At 36.3% G+C, this 25,587-nt stretch overlaps 2 protein-coding genes across 3 annotated transcripts in view; one reads left to right on the top strand and one right to left on the bottom strand.

Annotated features, from left to right (window-relative positions):
* Positions 1 to 25,587, bottom strand: part of PIGU (phosphatidylinositol glycan anchor biosynthesis class U) — a 577,582-nt gene that overhangs the window by 397,470 nt on the left and 154,525 nt on the right. The gene's annotated exons all lie outside the window — the stretch shown is intronic.
* Positions 1 to 25,587, top strand: part of ITCH (itchy E3 ubiquitin protein ligase) — a 125,185-nt gene that overhangs the window by 92,210 nt on the left and 7,388 nt on the right. For both annotated transcript variants that reach the window (XM_081256794.1, XM_081256795.1), the window contains 11 exons: positions 944 to 1,028; positions 4,385 to 4,513; positions 8,703 to 8,775; positions 9,632 to 9,703; positions 12,394 to 12,482; positions 14,236 to 14,395; positions 14,705 to 14,838; positions 15,140 to 15,280; positions 20,432 to 20,552; positions 20,987 to 21,091; positions 23,045 to 23,141. In XM_081256794.1, coding sequence (XP_081112920.1) covers positions 944 to 1,028; positions 4,385 to 4,513; positions 8,703 to 8,775; positions 9,632 to 9,703; positions 12,394 to 12,482; positions 14,236 to 14,395; positions 14,705 to 14,838; positions 15,140 to 15,280; positions 20,432 to 20,552; positions 20,987 to 21,091; positions 23,045 to 23,141 — 1,206 coding nt within the window. The remainder of the gene's footprint in view (positions 1 to 943; positions 1,029 to 4,384; positions 4,514 to 8,702; positions 8,776 to 9,631; positions 9,704 to 12,393; positions 12,483 to 14,235; positions 14,396 to 14,704; positions 14,839 to 15,139; positions 15,281 to 20,431; positions 20,553 to 20,986; positions 21,092 to 23,044; positions 23,142 to 25,587) is intronic.

Genomic DNA, 25,587 nt, shown 5'->3' with positions numbered 1-25,587 from the left:
GGGCAAATTGTGTAGAATGGGTATAAGAAAACAAGGAGAATTCTAAAGCAAGAGGCAGGTGGGTAAACAAGCAGCTGCTTCAGATACAGTAACTTAAAGAGCTGAGCCCTTCTGCCCAACCCTTGTGTAAAAAGTTACTATAGATATTTAGGATTTGGAAACTGGTTGTATTAAGAAACAGGATATATTTTGAAACAGTGTCTTTTCTAGTTGAATAATGCCTAGCATATAGCAAAGAAACAATTAAGTTATATCCCCCCATTGTATTTTAAGAAATGAGATGGTGTGATATGAAAAAAATCTCTGAATTCAGATGTCAGTTTCCACCCTCTAGCTGCTACTTAATTCTGAAATTTGGGGCAGATCACTAAGCCTGTCTGAGTTACCATATCTTCAAGATAAACGAAAACTTCCTACTCTGTGGGACTTTTAAGGTTAAAATGAGGTCATATATGCAGAGTTAAAACAGTTAATTATTCTTGCTGCTGGTTGGATTGAACAGAACGGTCCTATGGGCAGTACATTGTGAATTATGTCTATTTAGTTTCTAGGACAGCACCAGGGACCGGTTTTGTGGAAGACAGTTTTTCCAAGGTGGGGGCATGGGTGGTGGGGGGGAATGGTTCATGCGGTCATTCGAGCCAGCAAGCAATGGGGAGCAGCAGATGAAGCTTCGCTTGCTCACCCTCTGCTCACCTCTTCCTAACAGGCCGAGGACCCAGGGGTTGGGGACCCCTGTTCTAGGATAAAATGATATTTTATAACTTGAGTAAGTATGTGGATTTAATAGTGAGAGAATAAATTAAATCTTTAAAGTTGTGATTTTAAAACTACAAAATCAACAGAGCAGCGAGAAAGGGGCAAAATCAGCTCATCTTATTTTAATTTGAAGAAGGAGACTATGCCAACTCTAATGCTTTGCCTTTTTTCGTTTGTTTTAAAGAGAAGAGAACGGACAGCAATGGTAGAGTATATTTTGTCAACCACAATACTCGTATTACACAATGGGAAGACCCCAGAAATCAAGGGTAAGAACTTGCAGTTATTAGTGTATAGATAACTTCTTAAAGATTGTACCCTATTTCCAACTCAGTTATGAAAAAGATCAAACCTACATATTCTTTCCCCAAAGGCCTTAATTACCCATATACTTAAGAAAGAGAAAAAATTACACTATTACTTCCATATAATGAATGTGGGTTTCTTGAGAGTACAGGGGGGAAAAAAACCTCGCTGGTATATACAAATACGTGTGTGTGTGTGTGTGTGTTCCCCCCAAAAATACCTGTTTGTTACTAAGACCAGATTACTAATTTTGAAGTGGGGTTTTGCAACCTGACATCTCTGGAATTCAGGGAGTATATGACTTAGAGGGGAAAAATACATATTCATTTTCAGTAACCTTTACCTGAAACTGAGTGTTCTTTCCATTATGATTGAGGCCACAACCATAATATTAGAACTAACAATGCCTAGGACTTTGCCACCAGTAGAAATCACAGGTTTTTAATATCTTTCTGCAGTTGTTGCAGATATCTCAATATATTGTTTACACACATCATTATAAGAACTTGCTAGTTAATAAGCCACTAAAGAGATACATTATTTATTATAAGTTTGGCTTTTTAATATTTATTATGTATATGTAATTGTTTTTCTTTATAACATTATGTGATAGTGTATGTATTAGTTTGCTAGAGCTGCTTTAACAAAGTACCACAAACTGAGTGACTTAAACAACAGAAACTTGTCTTATACATATTTTAGGAAGCTAGATAGAAGTTCAAGGTCAAGGTGTCAGCAGAACTATGCTCCCTCTGAAGGCACTAGGAAAGGATGTGTTCCAGGTCTCTCTTCTATCTTTGATAGTTCCTTGGCTTGTGCAGCGTACCTCCAGTGGCATTCTTCCTGTATGCATGTCTCAAGGTCCAAATTTCCCCCTTTAATAAGGACATTGATCATACTGGATTAATGGCCCACCTTATTCCAGCATGATCTCATCTAATTACATCTTTAATAACCCTGTTTCCAAATAAGGTTGCATTCTGAGGTACTGAGGGTTAGGATTTCAGCAGAAGAATTTGTGGGTTGACACAGTTCAGCCCATAGCAGTATGTAATGCTATGTGTTTATCAGATTTCCAAAGGGTTCCATTCTGCAGGGAATTTGGTAAGCTATATAGTCAGAAGGCACAGTCCCCACAAAATTGTCCTCACTTAAGACATCAGGCACAAGCTGGGAGGTCTCCAAGACTACCTCACTTCAGACTGACTGACTACAAATTTAAGGTGTCTACCCAACCACTTTCAGGTTCAATAACTCACTAGAGAGACTAGAACTCTCTGAAACCTCTTATACTCACAGCGTCCTTTATTACAGGGAAAGGATACAAACTAGAACCAACAGAAGGAAGAGATGTATAGGGCAGAATCTTAGAGGGTTCCAAATGCCCAGAATTGATGTGGAACAGTATGTGTTGAGTATTGCCAACCAGGGAATCTCACCCTAGTCTCTAGTATCCAGAGTTTTTACTGGGGCTCCATCATGTACTGCCTGCATAGCTAACCTTTAGTTTCCAGCTCTTCCCCACAGTTTGGGCTAATACCTATAGTGTCTAGTTACTCCAGAGGTTAGAGCTGATATGGCATATTCCAAAGCCTCCCTCATAAATCACAGGATTGACGGTCTGGTGTTCGAAGCCCCTAAGCAAACAAAGATACACTTGACAGGCAGGACATTCCAGAGGCCTAGAGATCATCTCCCAGTAGCTGAGGGCAGAGGTCTGACCTCTGTTTGGGCATGATTAAATCTTCTCATCTACCATAGGTCAGGGTTTTAAGAACCTCTATTTTAAAGGTGTGCTTTAAATTTAAAATCTATTTCTGGGTGCCAGCAAATCACAACATTTTATGGAGTTATGGTATTTAACTTAAATATTTTCAATTTCTTAAAAAGGAATAATTAAGAATTTTATAGGTAACATTTCTGATTTCTCTTTAAAATTCTATCACTAAGGATAGAATAGACCATGTCACCTTTCTGTAATTTGCTACCATTTTTTGTTCCCCCTTGGACCTTTAAAGTTTCAGACCTAAAGTCCGAATCATATTTTTATAAATAATACAAATGACCCAGTTCTATCCAATTTGTTTTCAAGAAAACAACTTGTTACTGAGCCCATCTTGCAAATATGATTACAACAAATGAGAAGTGTTATCTTCTTAAATTTTTAGTAGTCTGTTTTGTCTGACATTTGTATTTAGTTCTGTAAATATAGTTAAATGTTCTTAGCTTTTTGACATAGTTCACAAAGTACTGTTCTAGGCAATGGTTCTAAGCCTTTTGTTCTTCTGAAGTACACTTGAGGAAAGTGACACTCCTGTCAGCAGTAGTGGCTCTCTAAAACAGTGAGATTAAATGCCTCTAACCCTTCCTTTTCTTCCTTTCTGATGTGAACTTGAACATTTCCATTGCTTTGCCTGCCTTCTCACCAAACCCACCAGATGAGAAAAATGAAACTGTAGAATAGAGAAAAATGAACTGGAAAATATGGATGAAACTTGGAACACTGAAGTTTAGAGAGATTAAGCAAATAATAAAATAATACCTAAAGATAGGTATTAAGGAAGTGGGTAGGAATACTCCATTAAGAATATTTGAGTTGCCTTAACAGGAATAATAGAGATTCTGGACAAGGCGAAAGGCTTCACTTGGAGGTTTGACAGACCGTGTCTTGTTTAGGGAAATGGTGAGTAGGCGTACACTACACAGGGGTTCATGGAAAGGAGTTGGAGGTAGAGTGCAGACGTAAAACTGAAAGGAAACATAGAGGGTAGAGTATCGAGACAGTGAGGGCCAAATGGAGGACTTTAGGTCTTATAATTGGTTAGTGGTGAATAGTGAGATCACTTTTAGAAGAGAACGAATTTGTTCAGATCTCCGTTTTAGTACTCTGTCAGCAATGTGAAATATGAGTATAGGACCAGAGTGAGACTAGAGGCAGCAAAACCAGTTAGACTGCTGTTATGAAAGTTTAAAAGAGAGATGAATAAAGCCAGAGTAAGGATGGTTGGTGCTGGTGATTGAAAACAGTGATGAACATGAAGACTTCTAAGGCAGAATTGGGAGAACTTGCTTACTATGAGATGTTTAGGCAGGTAGGGAATACAGGCAAAGTAGATGGAAGAAGACTGGTGGTTGATGGACCTGTTGACATGTTTAACATGCTTGAAGGATTTTAGTAAACAGCCGGAAAATACTGGACTAAATGGTTTTCTAGAAGATTTCTACCGCCTGTATGGGTATTTTTAGTTTCTGTACTTGGCAAACAAGGAATTCTTTAACATTTTTTATTTGTTTATATATGTTTCTGTGTTTTATATAGTCAATTAAATGAAAAGCCCTTACCTGAAGGCTGGGAAATGAGGTTCACAGTAGATGGAATTCCATATTTTGTGGACCACAATAGAAGAACAACCACCTATATAGATCCCCGCACTGGAAAATCTGCCTTGTAAGTTTTCTAAATGTTTTGATTAAAAGTAAAACTGATTCCTAAGATTTTGATATAAAGATCTCAATTACCAAAGAGTGCAATTCTTACTATTTCTTGAGGTGGCTTGCCTGTAGGTCTCTGATCACTAAATGTTTATTTCCATTAGCTTCTTGAATATATTCTCCTAGAGACTTTCCACATTTGTTACCATCTATTCACAGCATTAAATGAGAATGTTTAGAAATTAGCAGTACAGTACTGCTCACCAATTAATCCCTGATTTCTGATACCTACTTTCTTTCATTTCTATCACCTTTTAACTTGAAAACTCCCATTACTTTTCCTTTTCCGTTTTTGAAAAGTAACTGTGTTTTGTTGATTTGCTTAATATGTTTTGTTTAGGGTTTTTTTTTTAAATTATGGTCAAATAGACATAACAAAGTTGACCATTTTAGGTGTATATCTTAGTGGTGTTAAGTACACTTATTGCTGTGCAGCCATCACCACGATCCATCCCCATCCCCACAAACTTTTTTTTTTTTTTTTTGTGGTACGCGGGCCTCTCACTGTCGTGGCCTCTCCCATTGCGGTGCACAGGCTCCAGACGCGCAGGCTCAGCGGCCATGGCTCACGGGCCTAGCCGCTCTGCGGCATGTGGGATCTTCCCGGACCGGGGCACAAACCCATGTCCCCTGCATCGGCAGGCGGACTCTCAACCACTGCGCCACCAGGGAAGCCCTCATTTCTTTTTAAGACTGAGTAATACTGCATTTTATGTATTACCATATTTTGTGTATACGTGTGGTTCATGGACATTTGAGTTGTTGCCACCTTTCAGCTATTGTGAATGATGCTGTGAACATGAGGGTACAAATATCTGTTCAAGTTCTTGCTTTCAGTTCTTTTGTGTATATATTCAGAATTAGAATTGTTGAATCAAATGATAATTCTGTGGGTTTTTTTGAGATGTTGCCATACTGTTTTCCACAGTGAATGTACCACTTTACGTTCTCACTGATAGAGCACATGGGTTCCAGTTTTTCCACATCCATACCAACAGTTGTTACTCTGTGTGTGTGTGTGTGTGTGTGTGTGTGATGCCATCCTAATTAGTATGAAATGGTATCTCATTGTGGTTTGTATTTCTCTAATGATTCATGATGTTAAGCATCTTTTCATGTGCTTATTGACCATTTTTTATATCTTAGAACAAATGTCTATTACAATCCTTTGCCCTTTTTTTTTTTTTTTTTTTTGCGGTACACGGGCCTCTCACTGTTGTGGCCTCTCCCATTGCGGAGCACAGCTCCGGACGCGCAGGCTCAGCAGCCATGGCTCACGCGCCCAGCCGCTCCGCGGCATGTGGGATCTTCCCGGACCGGGGCACGAACCCATGTCCCCTGCATCAGCAGGCGGACTCTAAACCACTGCGCCACCAGGGAAGCCCCTTTGCCCATTTTTGAATCAGGTTGTTTTTTGTTGAGCTTTAGAAGTTCTCTGTATATTCTGGATATTAATCCCTATCAGATATGTCATTTGCAAATATTTTCTCCCATTCTGTGTATTTCCTAAGCATTTCATAGCTTTAGCTCTTACATTTAGACCTTGGATTCATTTTCAGTTAATTTTTGTAAATGGTTTTAGTAAGGGTTCAACTTCATTCTTTTGCAAGTGGATATCCAGTTTTGCCAGCACCATTTGTTTAGTGGTCTTGGCACCCTTGTCAAAAACTATTTGACCATATATGTGAAGGTTGATTCCTGGCCTTTCTGTTCTGTTTTTCTGTATGTCTGTGTTTATTCCAGCACCACACTGTTTTGACTGCTGTAGCTTTTACTAAATTTTGAAATCAGGAAATGTGAGTCCTCCAACTTTGTTCTTTTTTGAGATTGTTTTGGCTTTTCAGGGTCCTTTTGAGATTCCATTGAACTTTAGAATGGGTTTTTCTATTTCTGCAAAAAAAAAAAAAACAACAAAGACATTGGGATTTTGATAAGGATTGCATTGAAGTTTTCTTTGGTTAGTGTTGACACCTTAACAATATTAAGTCTTCTAATCCATGAACATAAGCTGTCTTTACATTTATTTGTCTTCTTTATTTTCTTCCAACAATGTTCTATAGTTTTCATTGTGCAAGTCTTTTACCCCGTTGGTTAAATTGATTCCTAAGTGTTTTATTGTTTTTGATGCTATTTGTAAATGGAATTGTTTTGTAAAATTTCCTTTTCAGATTGTTGATTGTTAGTGTATAGGATTTTTGTGTGCTTTGTGTTCTACTTTGTTGAATTTACTTACTAGTTCTAACAGGTTTTTTCGTCTGGAGTCTTTAGGGTTTTTTATATTTAAGATCATATCATCTTCAAACAGAAATGTTTTCTTCTTCCTTTCCAATTTGGATGCCTTTTCTTTTTCTTGCCTAATTGCTCTGGCTAGAACTTCCCATACTGTGTTGAAAAGAAGTGATAAAAGCAGGCAACCTTGCCTTGTTCCAGATCTTAGAGGGAAAGCTTTCATTCTTCCACCATTGAATGTGATGTGAGCTGTGGGATTTTCATGTATAGCTTTTATTATGTTGAGTTGGTTTCCTTCTAGTTGGTTGAATGTTTTTTATCATAAAAGGATATTGAATTTTGTTGAATGCTTTTTTGCATCATTTGAGATGATCGTGTGGTTTTTTTCCCCTTATTAATGTGTGGTGTATTACATTGACTTTTCATATGTTAAATCATCCTTGCATTCCAGAGATAAATTCCACTTGGTCAAAAGGATTAAAATGTTAATCCTTTTAATATACTCCTGAATTCAATTTACTAGTATTTTTTTTAGGATTCTTGCATCTATGTTCATAAGACAGATTGGTCTGTAGTTTTTCTCTTTTTAATTTTGTTAAGCACATTATAAACATACTTTTTAATTTTTTTATTTTAATTAAGTTGTACTCGACATACAATATTGTTTCATTTGTACAATGCAGTTTTGTTTTCATGTAGCACCTTTGTCTGGCTTTAATTTCAGGACATTGCTGACTCTCGTTACTTTTTTTTTTTTTTTGCGGTATGCGGGCCTCTCACTGTTGTGGCCTCTCCCGTTGCGGAGCACAGGCTCCGGATGCGCAGGCTCAGCGGCCATGGCTCACGGGCCTAGCCGCTCCACGGCATGTGGGATCTTCCCAGACCAGGGCACGAACCCGTGTCCCCTGCATCGGCAGGCGGACTCTCAACCACTGCGCCACCAGGGAAGCCCATCGTTACTTTTTTTAATATGCAGAAAATATAAAATTAAACTTTCATGTTTCAAACAGAAACTAGGAATTCAGGCCAATTAGGTATTAATGAAATTAGATATGTAATAAATTACAAACAGATACTGTTGTATCATTACAATTAAGTTTGGGCACATATAGCAGAAAACCCCAAAACAATAGAGGCTTGTATGAAACAGAAGTATATTTCTCTCCATCATTAAAAAATAGTCCAGTGAGACTTAAGTAGCACAATACTGAATAATCCATGGCTCAAAGAAGTGCCTCACTAGAAATAAGGAAATTATTTTTACTTTATGATAATAAAAGCAAAATATCACAATTTGTGGGATTTAACAAAAGTAGTCTTGGAGGAAGACTTAATTGCTTTAAAGGACTAGATTAGAAAATAGGGTGTAAAATCATTGATCCCTGCTTCCACCTTAAGAAGCTAGAAATAGAAAAGTTAATTAAATACAAAATAAGCGTAAAAGCAGAAGCCAGTGAAATGGAAATGAAAGAACAGAAAAATCAAAGCTACAAGTTGGGTCTTCAAAAATTTAATAATAGTGGTAACCCCTAGTAAACTTGAGAGAAAAAAAGAGAAAAACTGGGAAATGTAGTCTGCCCAAGTAAATCTCAAGATTCTGTTAAGGACAAAGGAGAGAATGGATTCAAGAATAGACACCATTCTCAGACAGAACCTCCTTTACCTAGTCCTGTTATATTTGGCTGTATGTAAGAGAGAATCTCACAACAAGGGCTTTAAAAAGATCAAAGTTTATTTCTGTTTCTTACTTAAAAATAGTCATGGGAATTTTTTTTTTTAAAGTGGTGTTAGGAGTATGCTGTACTAGGGCATTTTTGTATTTGACTACTGAGTTCTTAGGGAGTGTGGTATTGTGTTTTCCTTCGATATTTTATCTTACAAGAAGCTATATATGTCATATTAACATTCTTCCTCAGAGACAATGGACCCCAGATAGCCTATGTACGGGACTTCAAGGCAAAGGTTCAGTATTTCCGGTTCTGGTGTCAGGTTAGTATTGGGACTGTATTTCTGTACTCCTTTTATTATGTTGCTTACACAGTCAGTGATTGTGAAAATAATTAACCTGTAGAAAAAGAGGTAAAATGGAAGCATTGAAATTTTTCTCCTATTTTTAGGTCAAAGAAATAGATTTATCCCTTAGATAATTTATGGTTTCTCTTGTCCAGAAGAATAAATTTGAAACCATTTGAATAAGGAAACATTGCTACTCATTCCAGTACTCATTATTTTTAGATTGGAGAAATCTTCAAACAAATGAGTTAAAATATTTCTGATGTGTAAATTATAACCAGCTCCTTTCATATCTAGCATTTGATTGATATAAATGACGTTGATAGATCCGTACATATGTATCACTTTGATAGATACATTAGTACATATATATGGTTATATTCAGAGTATGTTTAATAACAGACGTGATCAGTTATTTCTGATGTATTATAAATGTTTACTGAATTAATGATTTCTTTATGGGGTCTAAATAAAATTAATGGACTAGTCAAAGTGTTACTATGATGAATATATTTAAACTTCAAACTCTTGTACTGGGCCTGTGCAAGCAAAAAGAATTTGAATTAGCTTTTTGAAAATTTAAAGATTTGTTTGACTCATTAAGTAATCACTGTGCATACGACATCTTGCTTTCTTCTGTTTCTTATGTATCAGATGATCTGTAATTAGCATGAATACTCACAAATGCATGGTTAAACATTATTAAATAAAAGTTCATATTCATAGTCTACTTGTTACTGTAAGCAAAAAAGTAAGTGAAATTTTACCCTTTTGGTTTTTTGATAGGCCATTTTAATGGTGAGAGTTGACTTAAGACATTCTTATATTTCAGCAACTGGCCATGCCACAGCACATAAAGATTACGGTGACAAGAAAAACATTGTTTGAGGATTCCTTTCAGCAGGTACTGTTTCATCCACTTAATGGTTTGCCCCCTGGCTTCCAGCCCAAAACCTTTTGGCGCTAGCAGTTCAAACACTTTGGAACTTTTTGAGATGGAGCCCTTGAATTGTTTAGGTCTAATCTCATTGCCAGCTACCTTAGTACTTAAAATTTAGGAAAATGCAGATAGCTTTGTGTGTGTGTTTTGTGTATGTGTATGTTCTGTGCTTTTGAAATGTCAGAGTAACTTAGTATTAGTTTCAGGTTTCCATTTCTAAGCTCAGTGTTTGATTTGAAATAGATATTTAAGTAAAAAAATAGGCTTTTGGTAGACAAAAGTCTGGAAGTACTATATGAACATACTGGATACAGATAGAAAAAGAGAGGAGAAGACTTTGTTTTGTTTTTTGGGTTTTTTTTTTGCGACACGCGGGCCTCTCACTGTTGTGGCCCCTCCTGCTGCAGAGCACAGGCTCCGGATGCGCAGGCTCAGTGGCCATGGTTCTCGGGCCCAGCTGCTCCGTGCCACGTGGGATCTTCCCAGACCGGGGCACGAACCCACGTCCCCTGCATCGGCAGGCGGACTCTCAACCACTGCGCCACGAGGGAAGCCCAAGACTTTGTTTTTATACTTCTGTACTGCTTGCATTTTTATAATCATATTTACTCCTATAATTTAAAGAATTTTTTATGTAGTAAAAAATGTAATTGGTCATTGATGACAATATCTAAAAATAATGTTTTCAGGAGTAGTCAACAAATGTTTTAGCTGTCCTCAGAACCTGAGTTAATTTACTACTTACCTTTATTTTACAACTTTGTTTACCAACCAACTACAGCTAAGTATTAAGTGATTTTGATATATTAAAATGACCAGTGGAAAAAAATGTCTTAATATGCAAACATCCAGTGCGTCCTTGTTTTATGGCCAGATGTGGTTGTGATTCTTTATTATCAAACCCTTATGATAATTTTGGTAGCTACAGCTTTGAGAAGTGTTAAACCGAATGCAAAGGGAAAAGAGATTGTCTGAGATAGTTGACAATACCTGTCTACTTACTTTCAGAAACAATTATATATATTCTTTACTAATGGGACTTCAGTTATTAACATTGAAGGGAAATGCCAGTTGGCATCCTGCTAAGTAGGAGCAGATATTTTTTTAGGAGCAGAGCTTGACTAAGGCCACTTAGAGAATTATGAGTCATTCTCTTGATCTGATGTAAGCAAGGCTCCAAGGCCATTCTCTACCCCGTGATTACCTATTTCACTATGCAGTCACTGAGTAGTCAGTCTCTGGTGGGCCAGTTTCTTGGAGCATAACTTGCCGATAGCAGTGCTGAAAAGATGCGAACATGAGTAAATGTCCCTTTAGCTGTTGATACCTAGAGACTTTCGCAGAATGACAGACCAGATGGTGCTAAAACGGTTTTTAAAAATTGTCACCCTAAACTCTACATCCATCCAATAAATGTGAAATAAAAAGAGAAAAACTTGATTGCTTTGGAAGAGTGACGTATAGCAAAATTAGCATCAGATTTTCTTCATAGCATTTGGATAAAGTTGTTCGGGGTAGTAAGTGTTTTTCTTGACACAGCACAACTGCTTATGGGGGAAATTGCAGGAGAAACTTTTTTTTTTTTCCTTCATATTAGGCATTTGGTAAAAGGTATTATTTCAAGGTTTTTTTTTCCGGGGGGACAGCACGCGAGATCAGGGACAGCCTTGCGGTTTGGGGAGCAGCCACAGGGACAAGGAATAGCCAGAAGGAACAAGAAATGAACAAAAAGGATAATTTTAACTTATAACATTTCTCATTTGAGTTGCTATATTTCTAGCCTATAGTGTTGTAGAATACTTGTCATAAGTACTGATTTTTTTGTTACATCTGGCATTTTCTTGTTTGAGTGGGATATGAATTCATGAAAGTGTGGGAACTGAAAGAGCCCTAGCATAAGCAGGTCACTTACTGAGCCTCTCTGGATATTTAAATGTGATTGTTCATTCTTATCCTTTCATGAAATAGAATCATTGTATGGACTTTATTCTCTCCAGGCCCTGTCATTTTTTTTCCTAAGAGTAATTAATGTTTGTAATCTTCTACAGGCCCAATTTTGGGCAAGTAATTAAATACTTTTAAAAAGCAAGAACCCAAATGACCTCTTCATTGTAACTCAGTAATGGTACTGTCCTTCAAATATGAAGATGATCTTATTAGCCACTGTAGTAGAATACAAAATTTGAGTAGTTTTTCCAGGTTTCCACTGAGAATGAGTTTTCAAATTAACTATATTTTATCTGCAGCCTCTGTTTTTCATTTCCAAGTTAGCCAGTTAGTTATTATGTGTACCTTTTGGCTATATAACAAACCCAAACCTACCCAAACTAAAAAGGACCTAGGCTCTGCTCATGGTCACAGTTACTCTGCTCTAAGCAAATGAGAGAAGGAACTTTGTCAGTAGTAGGATCATTTAAAAGAAAATTATATATGTATAAAATATACAGAAATATAGATATGTATAATTTATAAAACATTATGAAATTTTAATGTATTTTCTATGTGTGGTGTTGACCAAACCACAGACACCATTCTATGTCATGGGGAATTTAAGTTACTTATAATGCAGATTTCTAACCTGGAAGTAAGTGGTATAAGGTGTTTCTACTTTTACCGATTCTTTTACTTCCTCTTTTTTTTTTTTTTTTTGGTAGATAATGAGCTTCAGTCCCCAAGATCTGCGAAGACGTTTGTGGGTGATTTTTCCAGGAGAAGAAGGTTTAGATTATGGAGGTGTAGCAAGGTAGTGATAATATGAATACTCAGAACTTAGTTCCTTTCCTCCAAAGGTATCATTACACTTTGCTTGCAAGTATTATTTTCTCAATTTTCTGTTTCAGGAAAATGAAATATAGCAAATTTTTGTACCTTTATTAACGTTGCAGTTATAAAATTTCAAGAAACATTAATTCAGCACTTTCTAAGGTACTGCTAGTTGATTTCACCCACACCACTCCTTTAATCCTCAGGATAACTCTGTGAGAGAATTTTGCAGGTAATAATGAGGTTTAGGGACTCACCAAAGACACATAACTAAGTTGTAGAGCCTGGTTGCAAGCTTTACATCATCAAACAAGAAGCCAGTGTTCAGTCCACCACCTCATATCTGTTCCACAGAACATACAAGGCCCTATAGTGTTCAGGTCACTTTCCCCATCACAGATTCCTGATAGAGATAATAGTCATTCAGTTCCCAACTGAGATTAATATATGTTTTGAAAATATAGAAAGCTGTATAAAATAGGAGTTGAAATTATAAATTCTTCTTTCTTAATATTGGAGCTTCTAATCAAACCCCTAGAAGATAGACTCAAGCAGAAAATTGCTTTGCTTATTCCATAACAGTATATCATACCAGGTTAAAAATTTGCATAGTGGTGGCAGTATGGAAAGCCAAGGACTTCGTAGTCAGGACTGGATTTAAATCCTTTTTCTGCACTCAGTAGTATAGCTTGGGGCAAATATCTTCATCTCTAAAATAAGAATGATCATATCTACTTCTCTGGGATTATTGTGAAGAGTAGAAATACTGTTTATTAATATCCTGGTTCAGACCCTGAGTCTTTGTGGGGTCACTAACTGGTGGCTACATTTGAGGGATTTTTACTTAGGTTTTGTTTCAAAGCTCACATTTCAAACGTATGAAGTAATCACAGGTAAATAACAAATATGAATAGAAACATTTTATTTTGTATTAGGTAAAGATAATTCAGGAGGGCAATCATTCATTCTTAACTAGAAAATTAACTAGCAGTATTAAAATACAAGCAGGATTACTACCAGAGGCCATAAACCAACAAGAAAGGAAATCTCAGGCACGAGCTGATACCACATATATTGACCCAGATTCACTCTGCCTACTGTTCTGCCAGACCTTCACCCATGTTACATAGTTAATAACTATAATCTTACGTTAGTGTTGGTTGGTATTTCCACAGCATTTGAATTAGAGCTTCTCAGTATTTTCTTAATGAATGAGTAGCTTGAATTAAGTGCTTTATTGCCTCTGTGAAATTGGAAGGTTTTTCGTATTTATCTAAGATTTAGAGAGCAGTGGAACTTAATGAGCATCACTGAGGGGCTTTGTAATGGATGGAATGTTAGACTTGTTTCAGCTGTTCTAACCACATGGTTCAACAGTGAATTTTAAACTTGCCTATGTATAGTATTTCACTGATTCTAAGACTAAATTTTTCATATTTTAACATCTCTGAAACTGAGATGTGTATTACAATTGGAAAAAATTTTTTAGTGGTTCATCAAATAATGTTGTCTTTAAAGTCAATGATGTCTTAGATTCTTTGAAGTACGCAGTGTGTAAATATCTCTGTACAATAGATGTCAGTTTGTACAGAAGCAGTGAAAATCAATATGAGACTAGAGAAATATCACCATCAGAGGAGTATAGATTCCTGAGAACTTTATAGCACTGCTCTTTGATTTATTGGTATGGTTACTTACAAGATTTTTCATCCTAAATTTTCTTTTGATTTCAGAGAATGGTTCTTTCTTTTGTCACATGAGGTGTTGAACCCAATGTATTGCCTGTTTGAATATGCAGGGAAGGATAATTACTGCTTGCAGATAAACCCCGCTTCTTACATCAATCCAGATCACCTGAAATATTTTCGTTTTATTGGCAGGTTTATTGCTATGGTAAGTGCAAGTGGAGAATTGTGTTTACTTTGCTAATTCAGCAATACTAAAGCATTGTTTCTTTAACTTTCTCATTTGAAATTTTCTCATCATTAAGATATGTCTAAGATTGGGCTTGTTATATCTGCCCTTTTCCCAGAAATATTCCATAATAGATCATATGACAGGGGAGTTTGTTTTGTTTGTTAGATGAGTTCTTCATTCAAAAAACAAAAACATTCTGAAATACAGTGAGATATAAGATATAAAATCTTTTATATCTTATAAGATACAAAATATCTTAAATGGTATTGTTTTCTTCTTGCATAGGCTCTGTTCCATGGGAAATTCATAGACACAGGTTTTTCTTTGCCATTCTATAAGCGTATCTTGAACAAACCAGTTGGACTCAAGGATTTAGAATCTATTGATCCAGAATTTTACAATTCTCTCATCTGGGTTAAGTAAGTTTGTTTCCTTTTAATTTATCATTGTTGTGTTGGTAATGTATTCAGACTGTAAGCATGTAATTGGTTTACTGAATTTAAATGGTTTACATTAAACCTGTCTCATTATTCAATATGATAAATTTTATAGAAATATCTTAGGCAAAAATGTGATTTTAGAGCATAATGTTCCAGTTTTGTTGTTAATTCCGATGTTACAGTTTAACAATAGTTATTTAAGAACATAGTCCTTTAGTTAAAAAAAAAAAAACTCTTACATGACTGAATTAGTGTAACGATTTTACTTTCATTTGGGCAGAGAAAACAATATTGAGGAATGTGGTTTGGAAATGTATTTTTCCGTCGATAAAGAAATTTTAGGTGAAATCAAGAGTCATGATTTGAAACCCAATGGTGGCAATATTCTTGTAACAGAAGAAAATAAAGAGGAATATATCAGGTAAGAGAGAATGCTCCTTTTGACATAGTTTTTAGCCTTTCTGTTGGACTGTATAGTACGCTGATCATTGCTTAGTAATACTAGTGGACAGTATGTCAAAAAATAATATTTGCCTTTATACTAATTATTATGAGAACTGCTCATGTATTATTAAGGATGCAATACACCACGTCCTACCTTGTAAGTACATGGAGAGAGGAACAAGAAAAGTGCTATGGGAGACATCCTTTCATCTAGCTATAATCATGGAGCAAGAATCTGATGGTATTTAATTTGAGCCTTGATGGTTGGGAAGGATTCAGTTATGTAGAAATAAGAGCAAAAGTTATATGCAGAGATACAGAGGCTGGAAAGCACAAGTCACAAAGCGTAAATAGAGAAGAGTTGCCATGGTACGTGATGCTGTCAGGCAGAATTGGTACCCCATCTGCCATCTCCTGCATTTCAGAAGCCAAGGAAAATGAAGAATCTTGAGCAGATGTTGTGGCTCATAAGTTACGATCACCCTTAAGAGAACAGTTAAAACAGATTCTTGTGGAGGCAGCAAGGTGGAGGGACTATCCTGCAGGTTAATTCAAACTGTAAACCTTACAAAGAATTAGTCTAGTGGATGCTAATGAGTTTAATCCCCCCCTTTCTGATATATTTCAATTTAACCAGAAATAGGAAGATTTATAAAGTAATAGAAAAGAATTTTGGTCATATAGAACTTTCAGTTTTTCTCCAGAAGTGGGAGTTTTAAGGCTAGAAGCAGTGCTGGATCACTTTTTTAAATACCAATTCTGTAACTACTATGCCATGTAACATCATGGCATTGAAAAGAATCTCAAATTTATATGCAGATATTTTTGTGGGGAATATTTGAAGATCGGGTAAAATTTTTAAGTAAAAAGATGGTTTTCTTAGTGTGGTCTCTTATGCTTTGCATTAGTTCATACTTTTAGTCTCAAGAGTTATTAGTTCACTGACATATTCTCAACACCAGTTCAGTCAGATGGGGGTGAGATTTCACATAGCTGCTGATTCTTGAGTTCCAGTTTCTGGATCTCTTGCCTGCTTTTCTACTTTTAAAATATTAACATATCCTCTCCACATTTCTTATGATTAATATTTGCATGGTATATTTTCCTCCATCCTTTATTTTCAATCCTTTGTCTTTCTGTTTAAAGTATGTTTCTTAAAAGCAGCATATTCTTAGGTCTTACTACTTTTATCCATTCTGATAATCGTTACTTTTAGCTGCAATTGGTACATTTAAATTTAATGTTATTACTGATATGATTGGACTTAAGCCTGCCACCTTGCTATTTGTTTCTTCTATTTCCCAATTTCTTTTGTTCCTCCTTTCCTGCCCTCTTTTGTATTAATAATTTCTAGTTTTTCTTTTTATATATCTTTGGTTTTCTCTTAGCTATACCTCTTTAATTTTTAGTGACTGCTCTAATGAATATATTCATCCTTAACTTATCACCTTTAATTAATATTATACTAATACATTAATATTATATGTAACATCATAATTTATAATTAATATGCTACTTGTACATTATAAGAGGCTCATAATAGTATAATTCTGTTTATCTCATTTCAGCCATTTGTGCTGTTGTTATCATTTTATTTCTTATGTTTATGACCCCATAATAATATATTCTTGCTTTAAGCAATCAATAGATTTTAAAAGAAACTAGGGAATAATAGTCTTTAATATTTACTCACATTACGATTTCTGGTTCTCTTCATTTCTTTCTGCAGATGCATTTTTTCCATCTGGGATCATTTCTCAGCCTTAAAAACTTCCTTCACCATTTCTATTAGTGTGTGCCTGCTGGCAATAGATTCTCTCAGCTTTTATCCAAAAACATCTGTATGTCATCTTCAGTTTTGAAGGATATGTTCACTAGATTTAGAATTCTAGGTTTATAGTTTTTTTTTTTCTCTTTTTTTTTAACACTTTCTTTCAATAATGTAATTCTGTTATTGTCTTCTATTTTTGATGATGTGAGCCACTGTTTCTGTTGTTTTCTGGATGAAATGTATGTTTTTTTCTGTGGCTTTTCAAAGATTTTCTAAAGGTTTTTTTAGCATTTTGCCTTGTATATATGCGCTTTTATGTTCTCCTGATTGATGCCATTTCAGCAGTTAGGGAATATTTTTGTGCTTTTTCTCTGTAGATGTTCCTTTTGCTTCGTTCCCTCTTCTATACTTCAGAGACTTCGGATACATGTATATTTAACCTTTGATATCATCCCAGATGCTGTTTATATTTTTTTCATTTTCTCTATGCTTCAGTTTGGGCCATTTTGATTGATCTGCGTTTGAATTCACTGCCTTTAAGTTCATCCAATTAAATTTTCATTTCAGATATTCTTTTTTTTTTTCTTTTCTTTTTTTTTTGTGGTACGCAGGCCTCTCACTGTTGTGGCCTCTCCCGTTGTGGAGCACAGGCTCCAGACGCGCAGGCTTAGCGGCCATGGCTCACAGGCCCAGCCGCTCCGCAGCATGTGGGATCTTTCCAGACCGGGGCACGAACCCATGTCCCCTGCATCGGCAGGCGGACTCTCAACCACTGCACCACCAGGGAAGCCCTCAGATATTCTTCAATTTCCATTTGCTTCTTTCAAGAGTTTCTGTGTTGAGAATCTTCATCTCTTCATATATTTTGTCCATCTTGTCCTATAAATTAGTTAATACATTTTTAATAGCTTTTAGAAAGTATTTACTAACTTCAGCATTGGGCTATCAGTTGGCCTTATTCTATGGACTTTTTTTTTTTTTTTTTGCGGTACGTGGACCTCTCACTGTTGTGGCCTCTCCCATTGCGGAGCACAGGCTCCAGACGCGCAGGCCCAGTGGCCATGGCTCACGGGCCCAGCCACTCTGCGGCATGTGGGATCTTCCCGGACTGGGGCACAAACCCGTGTCCCCTGCATCAGCAGGTGGACTCTCAACCACTGCGCCACCAGGGAAGCCCTATTCTATGGACTTTTTTCTCTTATGGGTCACATTTTCCTGCTTCTTTGCCTATGTAGTCATTTTTTATTGTGGATGATACATGGTAGAGACTCTGAGTTCTTTTTTTTTTCCTCCCCTTTGAAAAATATTGAGTTTTGTTTTGACAGGCAGTTAAATTAAGGACAGATCACATTGATTGTGCAGAAGCTTGCTAGAGCTAGTCTACTTCCATTTTGCTTTTAATCCTAAAACATAATGTTTATTCCTAGAACATGGTTCGTAGTCCTTACAATGGAAAGCCCAAGGTGTTTTACCATTACCTTGTGAGAATTAAGCTTTAATTCTGTCTCTACAGCCCTAGGTGGCTGCTGAAATTTCTGGTTGGGTCTTTGGCTTTCCAGTTGTTCATTGCACAGGGTTCCTTGGAGTTTCATCATCCTAGACATGTGTACTTAGGAGTGAGCTAAGGAGTTGATGTGTGTTTCTGTGCAGATTTGGGAGCTCCTTTTCTTTGTCTTCTTTCTTCCAGGGATTTTTCTGTAGCTGCTTTGGCAGTTTTAAGCTCCCAACCTCATGTCTCCTCAACGCAGTAATACTGTTGCTTTTAAGTTTGAGTTTCGTTTCCCTGTGCTCTTTGTAAGCTGGGAAGTGCCCTCAAAGGAAGAGCCTGGTAAATGCGGCTCTGCTCCAGTGTGCCAGCTTCCTCCAAGAATCTTGTCCCCACCAGCTTCTGCCTGCCTTTGGTTTCTCTCTGATGCCTTCAGACATTTGTTTTCTGTAATTTGCCCAGTGTTTATAATTATAATCACCCGGAAGATAAGTCCAATACAACCTACACTGCCGTTTTCCAAACTTTCAGAGTTTTAATAAACTTTAGGACTTTGGTTGTCTGAAATTGTCATGAAGTAATCAAATGCCTAAAATACATGTTTGTTTGCTTGTTAAAATTGTTAAAATAAATATTCTGTAATAAAACAGCAAGTTTGTATTTGATGTGATTTTAACTCTGTTAATGTATCTATGTAGATGAAGATCAGAAGAAAATCTAATATGATTCAATCAATATGTCCAAAAATTTGAGTCAGTCAGTAGAAGTTGAGCACTGAATATTTGACATAAAGGAATTATTGTTCACTTTTTTGGTGTGATGATAGAATTGTAGTTATGTTTTTAAAAAACATAAATAAAAAAATAAAGACGCAGACATAGAGAATGGACCTGAGGACACAGTGGGGGAAGGGGAAGCTGGGACAAAGTGAGAGAGTAGCAGTGACATATATACACTACCAAACTTAAAATGGATGGCTAGTGGGAAGCTGCTGCGTAGCACAGGGAGATCAGCTAGATGCTTTGTGATGACCTAGAGGGGTGGGATAGGGAGGGTGGAGGGTGGGAGGGAGGCTTTAAAGGTAGGGGGTATGGGGATATATGCATACATATAGCTGATTCACTTAGTTGTACAGCAGAAACTAACACAACATTGTAAAGCAATTATTCTCCAATAAAGATGTGGGAAAAAAAAAAAAAAAAAACCAAAGGCTTCCCTGGTGGCGCAGTGGTTGAGAGTCCGCCTGCCGATGCAGGGGACACGGGTTCGTTCCCCGGTCCGGGAAGATCCCACATACCACAGAGCAGCTGGGCCCGTGAGCCTGGCTGCTGAGCCTGTGTGTCCGGAGCCTGTGCTCCGCAACAAGTGAGGCCACAACAGTGAGAGGCCCGTGTACCGGAAAAAAAAAAAAAAACGAAAAAAACTTTAAGCTGCTTCAAGAAAGGAATAGCTTATACCCCTGAATCTCCCCCAGCATTGAGCATAGCATTGAGCGTAGCATTGCACATAGCACTGTGCATATTTTAGGTTAAGACCTTAGTTAATGATGAACTAACCTTGAGTTACAGAGATTTTGCATAATAAATTATGCAAATTAAAATAAAATTAAAAGAGACCTCATCTTATAGAAATATATACTGAAATGTTTGTTTAAAATGAAATTATATGCTATCTAGGGTATGGATAGGGGCATAATGAAATAAGATTGGTATTGAAGCTGAGAGATCTGTACATAGGGTTCATTTATTTTACTTATATATATATTTGACACTTTTCATAATAATAAAGTTTTTAAAAATTATTTTTATACTCAGAATTTAAAGGTAAAATCTAAACTTCCTCATAGTTTTTTTTTTATATTTATTTACCAGAATGGTAGCTGAATGGAGGTTGTCTCGCGGTGTTGAAGAACAGACACAAGCTTTCTTTGAGGGCTTTAATGAAATTCTTCCCCAGCAGTATCTGCAGTACTTTGATGCAAAGGAATTAGAGGTAATGAGTTGTTCTTTCCTCTGCAGCATGCTGGTAAATAATGCCTTCAGGTGTCTGTTTTCAACTCACTTTACCATCTTTCCAATGGCAATAGTATTTTTTATTCTGGCAGTATGTTTCTGAAGCATCCCCAGTGGTTAAAAGAAGTCCATAATTTATCCAAATATATAAAGTGTTACCAAAAAAAGAAAAGTATTAGAACCTCTGTCCAGTGAGTGACTTAGTATACCTGAATATGTGTATATATGACACCAATCATGGAAACTCAACTTTTACAAGTAATATAGATAAAATTCTTGATACACAGTTTATAAGCCAAAACCTCCTGATTAAATTTTTGAAAGTTGTTTAATATTAGTCTTAACTATGTCTAGCATTTTTATATAGGTTGTACAGTTACCTAAAGAAACCATTTGTCTTTTTCATCCCTAAAGGTTCTTTTATGTGGAATGCAAGAGATTGATTTGAATGACTGGCAAAGACATGCCATCTACCGTCATTACACTAGGACAAGCAAACAAATCATGTGGTTTTGGCAGGTTTGTCTCATTTTCTTTCTTTTGGAAGACATACCGTAATTTTTGTAGATATTGCTTACCACATATGGAAATGAGTCACAGAAAAAGTGTACCAGTATGTTAAGGATCCTCATTCCATTCTATGCATTACAATAAATGAATACCGATTATAATAGCATTCTTTGACTATTGCCAAGTAAGCAACACACACCTTGCACCTTTGCCCAGAGTATAAGACAACCCCAGATAATAATATTCCCCTGCATTTGATCTAAATGCTTTTGGAATTTTGTAGAACTGTCTGAAGTATGGTTTTCATCATTCATATCTCATTAAGAATTATTTAATGTTTAGAAGGTGTAACTTAAGCGAGAGCCTTGGTTTGGAATCATAATGGTGTCTCTTCACAAAATTTCTGCTATAAGCACATGAAAAGTTGCTCAGCATCACTAATCATTAGAGAAGTGGAAATCAAAACCACAGTGAGACATATACCCATTAAAACGTGGCTTTTATAAAAAAAAAAAAGAAATAATCATCCTTGGTACGGATGTGGAGAAATTGGAACTCTCCTGCATTGCTGCTGGCAATATAAAATGGTACACCACTGTGGAAAACAGTTTGGTGGTTCCTCAAAACGTTAAACATAGAATTAATATGGTCTAGCAATTATACTCCTAGGTATACGCAAAAGAATTGAAAGCAGGGACTCAAACAGATACTTGTATAACTATGTTCATATCAGCATTATTCACATTAGCCAAAAGGTGGAAGCAACCTAAAATGTCTATCAAAAGATGATTAGATAAACCAAATGTGGTATATATATATATATGTGTATATATATATATATATATATATATATATATATATACATACATACAGTGGAATATTGTCCAACCTTAAGAAGAAAGGGAATTCTGACATAGGCTACAACATGGATGAACCTTAAGGATATTATACTAAGTGATATCAGCCAGGCACAAAAGGACAAATATTGTATGATTCCACTTATATGAGGTATCTAGAATAAACAAATTTATAGACAGAAAGTAGAATAAAGGTTACCAGGGACTGGGGAGAAGGGAGGCAGAAGCAAGGAGATAAGTTTAATGAAATGAGTTTTTGTTTGATATAATAAAAAAGTTCTGTAAATAGTGGTGATGGTTACACAACAGTGTGAATGTACTTAATGCCATTGAATTGTACACTTAAAATGGGAAATTTTTATGTTAATGTATATTTAACCACAGTAAAAAAAAATGTTAATGCCTTCTAATTATGTAAAGAAATTTATGTAAAGAAATTCATAAGGAGCTGAGGTGACTGGGCTTCTGTAACAAATACAATTAGTACAGTAGGATAAAAATTCTTTACCAAAAATAATTTGGCTGAGACAAAATTCTTGTGCTACAGGCTAGAAAGCATTCTCTAGACACTTAATGTTTTGAGTCAGAATTGTAGGAGTTAAAAGCCACATAATTCTGGCAACACATAGCTACACCAAAACGTAAAGAACGCTGAGGGAAGAACATTACTGGGATGTATCTTGGTCAGAATTTATGAGCTTGATTTCATTTGTTCATAAAACCAAAAAGTCTGTTCTGACTCAACCTCTGTGTCCTTTGTAACCACATGAATTTCTATAGGACAGGCAGATCTAGAGGGAAAAGGAGGGGTGCCCTAGAAGAGCTGATCTTGAGACTGCATGAGTAAGGAGCTCTTGGGCCCAGGGCACTCTTCTTTTTCTGTTTCCCTATAAGGATGTGGTACTAGGATTGGTATAGGGGAGGGTTGGTAGGGCTTTTGACAAACATGGAGAAGCTCTACCATCCACAGTGGTGGGTTCAGTTATTTTCCAGTGCATCTGACACTGGGAGTTTGGTTAAGATTTGAAATGATTTTTTTCTTTCTTGTTTAGTATTCTGAACATCACATATGACCTATGTATCTCTTTAAATGTGCTTTTAACAGTTTGTTAAAGAAATCGATAATGAGAAGAGAATGAGACTTTTGCAGTTTGTTACTGGAACCTGCCGATTGCCAGTTGGAGGATTTGCTGACCTCATGGGTATGACTACAGGATCACTTTTCCTATAAAGAAAATTGTTTATCACACTGCTGTTATGTTCATGTGTATACAGTGTATCAAATAACAAAGACAAGTATATTTTCTTGACACAGTTAACCTGGATTTGTGTCAACTTTTAAATCACTTTATAATCCTTATCTGTAGAAGTTTTTAACTCTTAGGCTAGACCCCACGTTTTAACTCAGTAGGATAATGGTCTTCTGTATATGTAGATCTGTTTCTTCATTGAGTCATATGGCAAACATTTCAGTGTCTCCTATGAGAGACACTACTATTGTTTGTATTATATTTTAGTGACTTGTTTACCACTCTTCCCTGTTATACCTGGAGCTCCTTGAGATATAGATCCGTATCTTCATCTTTTTATTCCTAGTGCCTAGTACAGTGCCTGTCACATAATAATCACTGGTTAAATTGTATGTTATTTTGAAATGAATGACCTTAAGAATATTTATTTTGTGACTAAATAAGTAAATTCAAGTCTTTCTTTAACACCAGCACTATGCAAGTACCACGAGAGGATCGAAGTTGTGATCCCTAAGTCTGTTTCAGCTGGAGAAGAGAGAGACAGAATTAAAGAATTAAATAGGCAGTTCTAGATACAGTGTGTGGAACCAGTTCAAGACTTTAAAAGCCAGACCAAAAGAATTTGGACATTTCTTAGGGTTTTGGAAGCTATGGGAACTTTTTGAAGACAGGTGAACTTGCTGAAGCTGCCTTTTAGGAAGATTTGATAGTAAGGTATAGCATGCAGATGGAAGAGCCTGGAAATAGGAAAAATGATTAGAGCAATGATAAGAACCTGATCTTAGGAGATAAAATACGGATGGAAAAGAAGAGAGAAATGCTAGAGAAGTTCCAAAGGTAGAAATAGGACTTGATTAGAAAACGAAATATAAAGGAAGAATGTTTACCATGTTATGAAACATGGAGAAGTTGTGAAGTGTAAAGAATCTGCTGAGTTTAAGGTGACTATCAGGCAACCAAGTAGAAAATCTCAGTGAGGGGACAGCTTTATGGGTGTTGTTAAAGCACGAGTTTAGAGGTAAGAGTAGAGAGAGAAAGTAGACTCATAAGAGCAATGAAACAGTGACATTTGAAGCTGTGAGAATGGATGGGCTTATACAGAAATAGAATACAGAGAAGAGTATAGAGAGCTGATGCTTAGAAACATTTAGGGGTGAGACATGACTAGCCTAGAGACAGACTTAAAGGAGAGGCCAGAGAATAAATATTTTAGTCTCTCCCAAGCAATATAGAAGGGAAGTTTTTATCTAGCGCTACAGAGAAGGAAGTCTCAAAAAGGATAACTTGTGGGCTTCCCTGGTGGTGCAGTGGTTGAGAGTCCGCCTGCCGATGCAGGGGACACGGGTTCGTGCCCCGGTCTGGGAAGATCCCATGTGCCGCGGAGCGGCTAGGCCCGTGAGCCATGGCCGATGAGCCTGCGCGTCCGGAGCCTGTGCTCCGCAATGGGAGAGGCCACAACAGTGAGAGGCCCACATACCGCAAAAAAAAAAAAAAAAAAAAAAAAAAAAAAAAAAAAGATAACTTGTAAGTCCTTTGAGAATGCTCTGTAGTTTGAAAAAGAGAAACCATGGTGGTGGTTGGAGAGGTAAGGAATAGTGATCAAAATGAAGAAAAAACTGGTACAAGCTTCTCAGTATAAACTGGAAATCTGATTATTAAAAAAACAAGAACTAGGTCTTCTCTTGGGAATAATACTTGGGGTTGGATGGAGCAGTCTAAAGCAACACAAAAGGATACCTGTGGAAGACAGACAGTGAGATTGTGGTTCATCGAATTTTAGAGGACATTGGTTTAACCTTCCTTCCACCCAATGTAGGAAAAGAAAGTTGTAAGAGTGATGTATATAACAATTTAATCTGGTGGTTCTTGACCTTATCATATCTAATATCCCATTTTTTTAAACATATTTATAATATCCTCACGGAATGAAGTTGGTAGATGTGAAATAATGTATCTACAATCTCCAAAAAATACAGATACATAACACTAACTGTAATATAAAGAAGAAAAATTTAAAAAATGATTTATAAAGAAATAATATTTATTTCAATACATGTACGTTTGGGAAAAACTCTATTAGAAGACACAAAATGTTGTTCCTATTTAGAAGAAAAGATTTGGGCTTAAGGTCAGAAGCCCTTCTGTATAAGAATCACTGGAATATGAAAGAACAGATAGAAAAGGTAAGAAATAATAAATAGACTTAAATAAATATAAGAAAAAGAGGGAAATAAGTGAATTAAGGATAATATACCTGCCAGAATAAATTATAGCTGATCAAAGTTGAGAAAAATGAGGTAGATCTTATTTCAAAGTGTAGTGTCTAATCATGAAATTCCATTATAGGCCAAGGCTCTGAAATGTACAAAAGCCTCAGAGACCTTTTTCAAGTTGAAAT

Source organism: Mesoplodon bidens (assembly GCF_964165515.1).
Source record: "Mesoplodon bidens genome assembly, chromosome: 15".
NCBI lineage: Eukaryota > Metazoa > Chordata > Mammalia > Artiodactyla > Ziphiidae > Mesoplodon > Mesoplodon bidens.
Note: the sequence above shows the minus strand (reverse complement) of the source record. Positions and strands in the feature narration are given on the sequence as shown.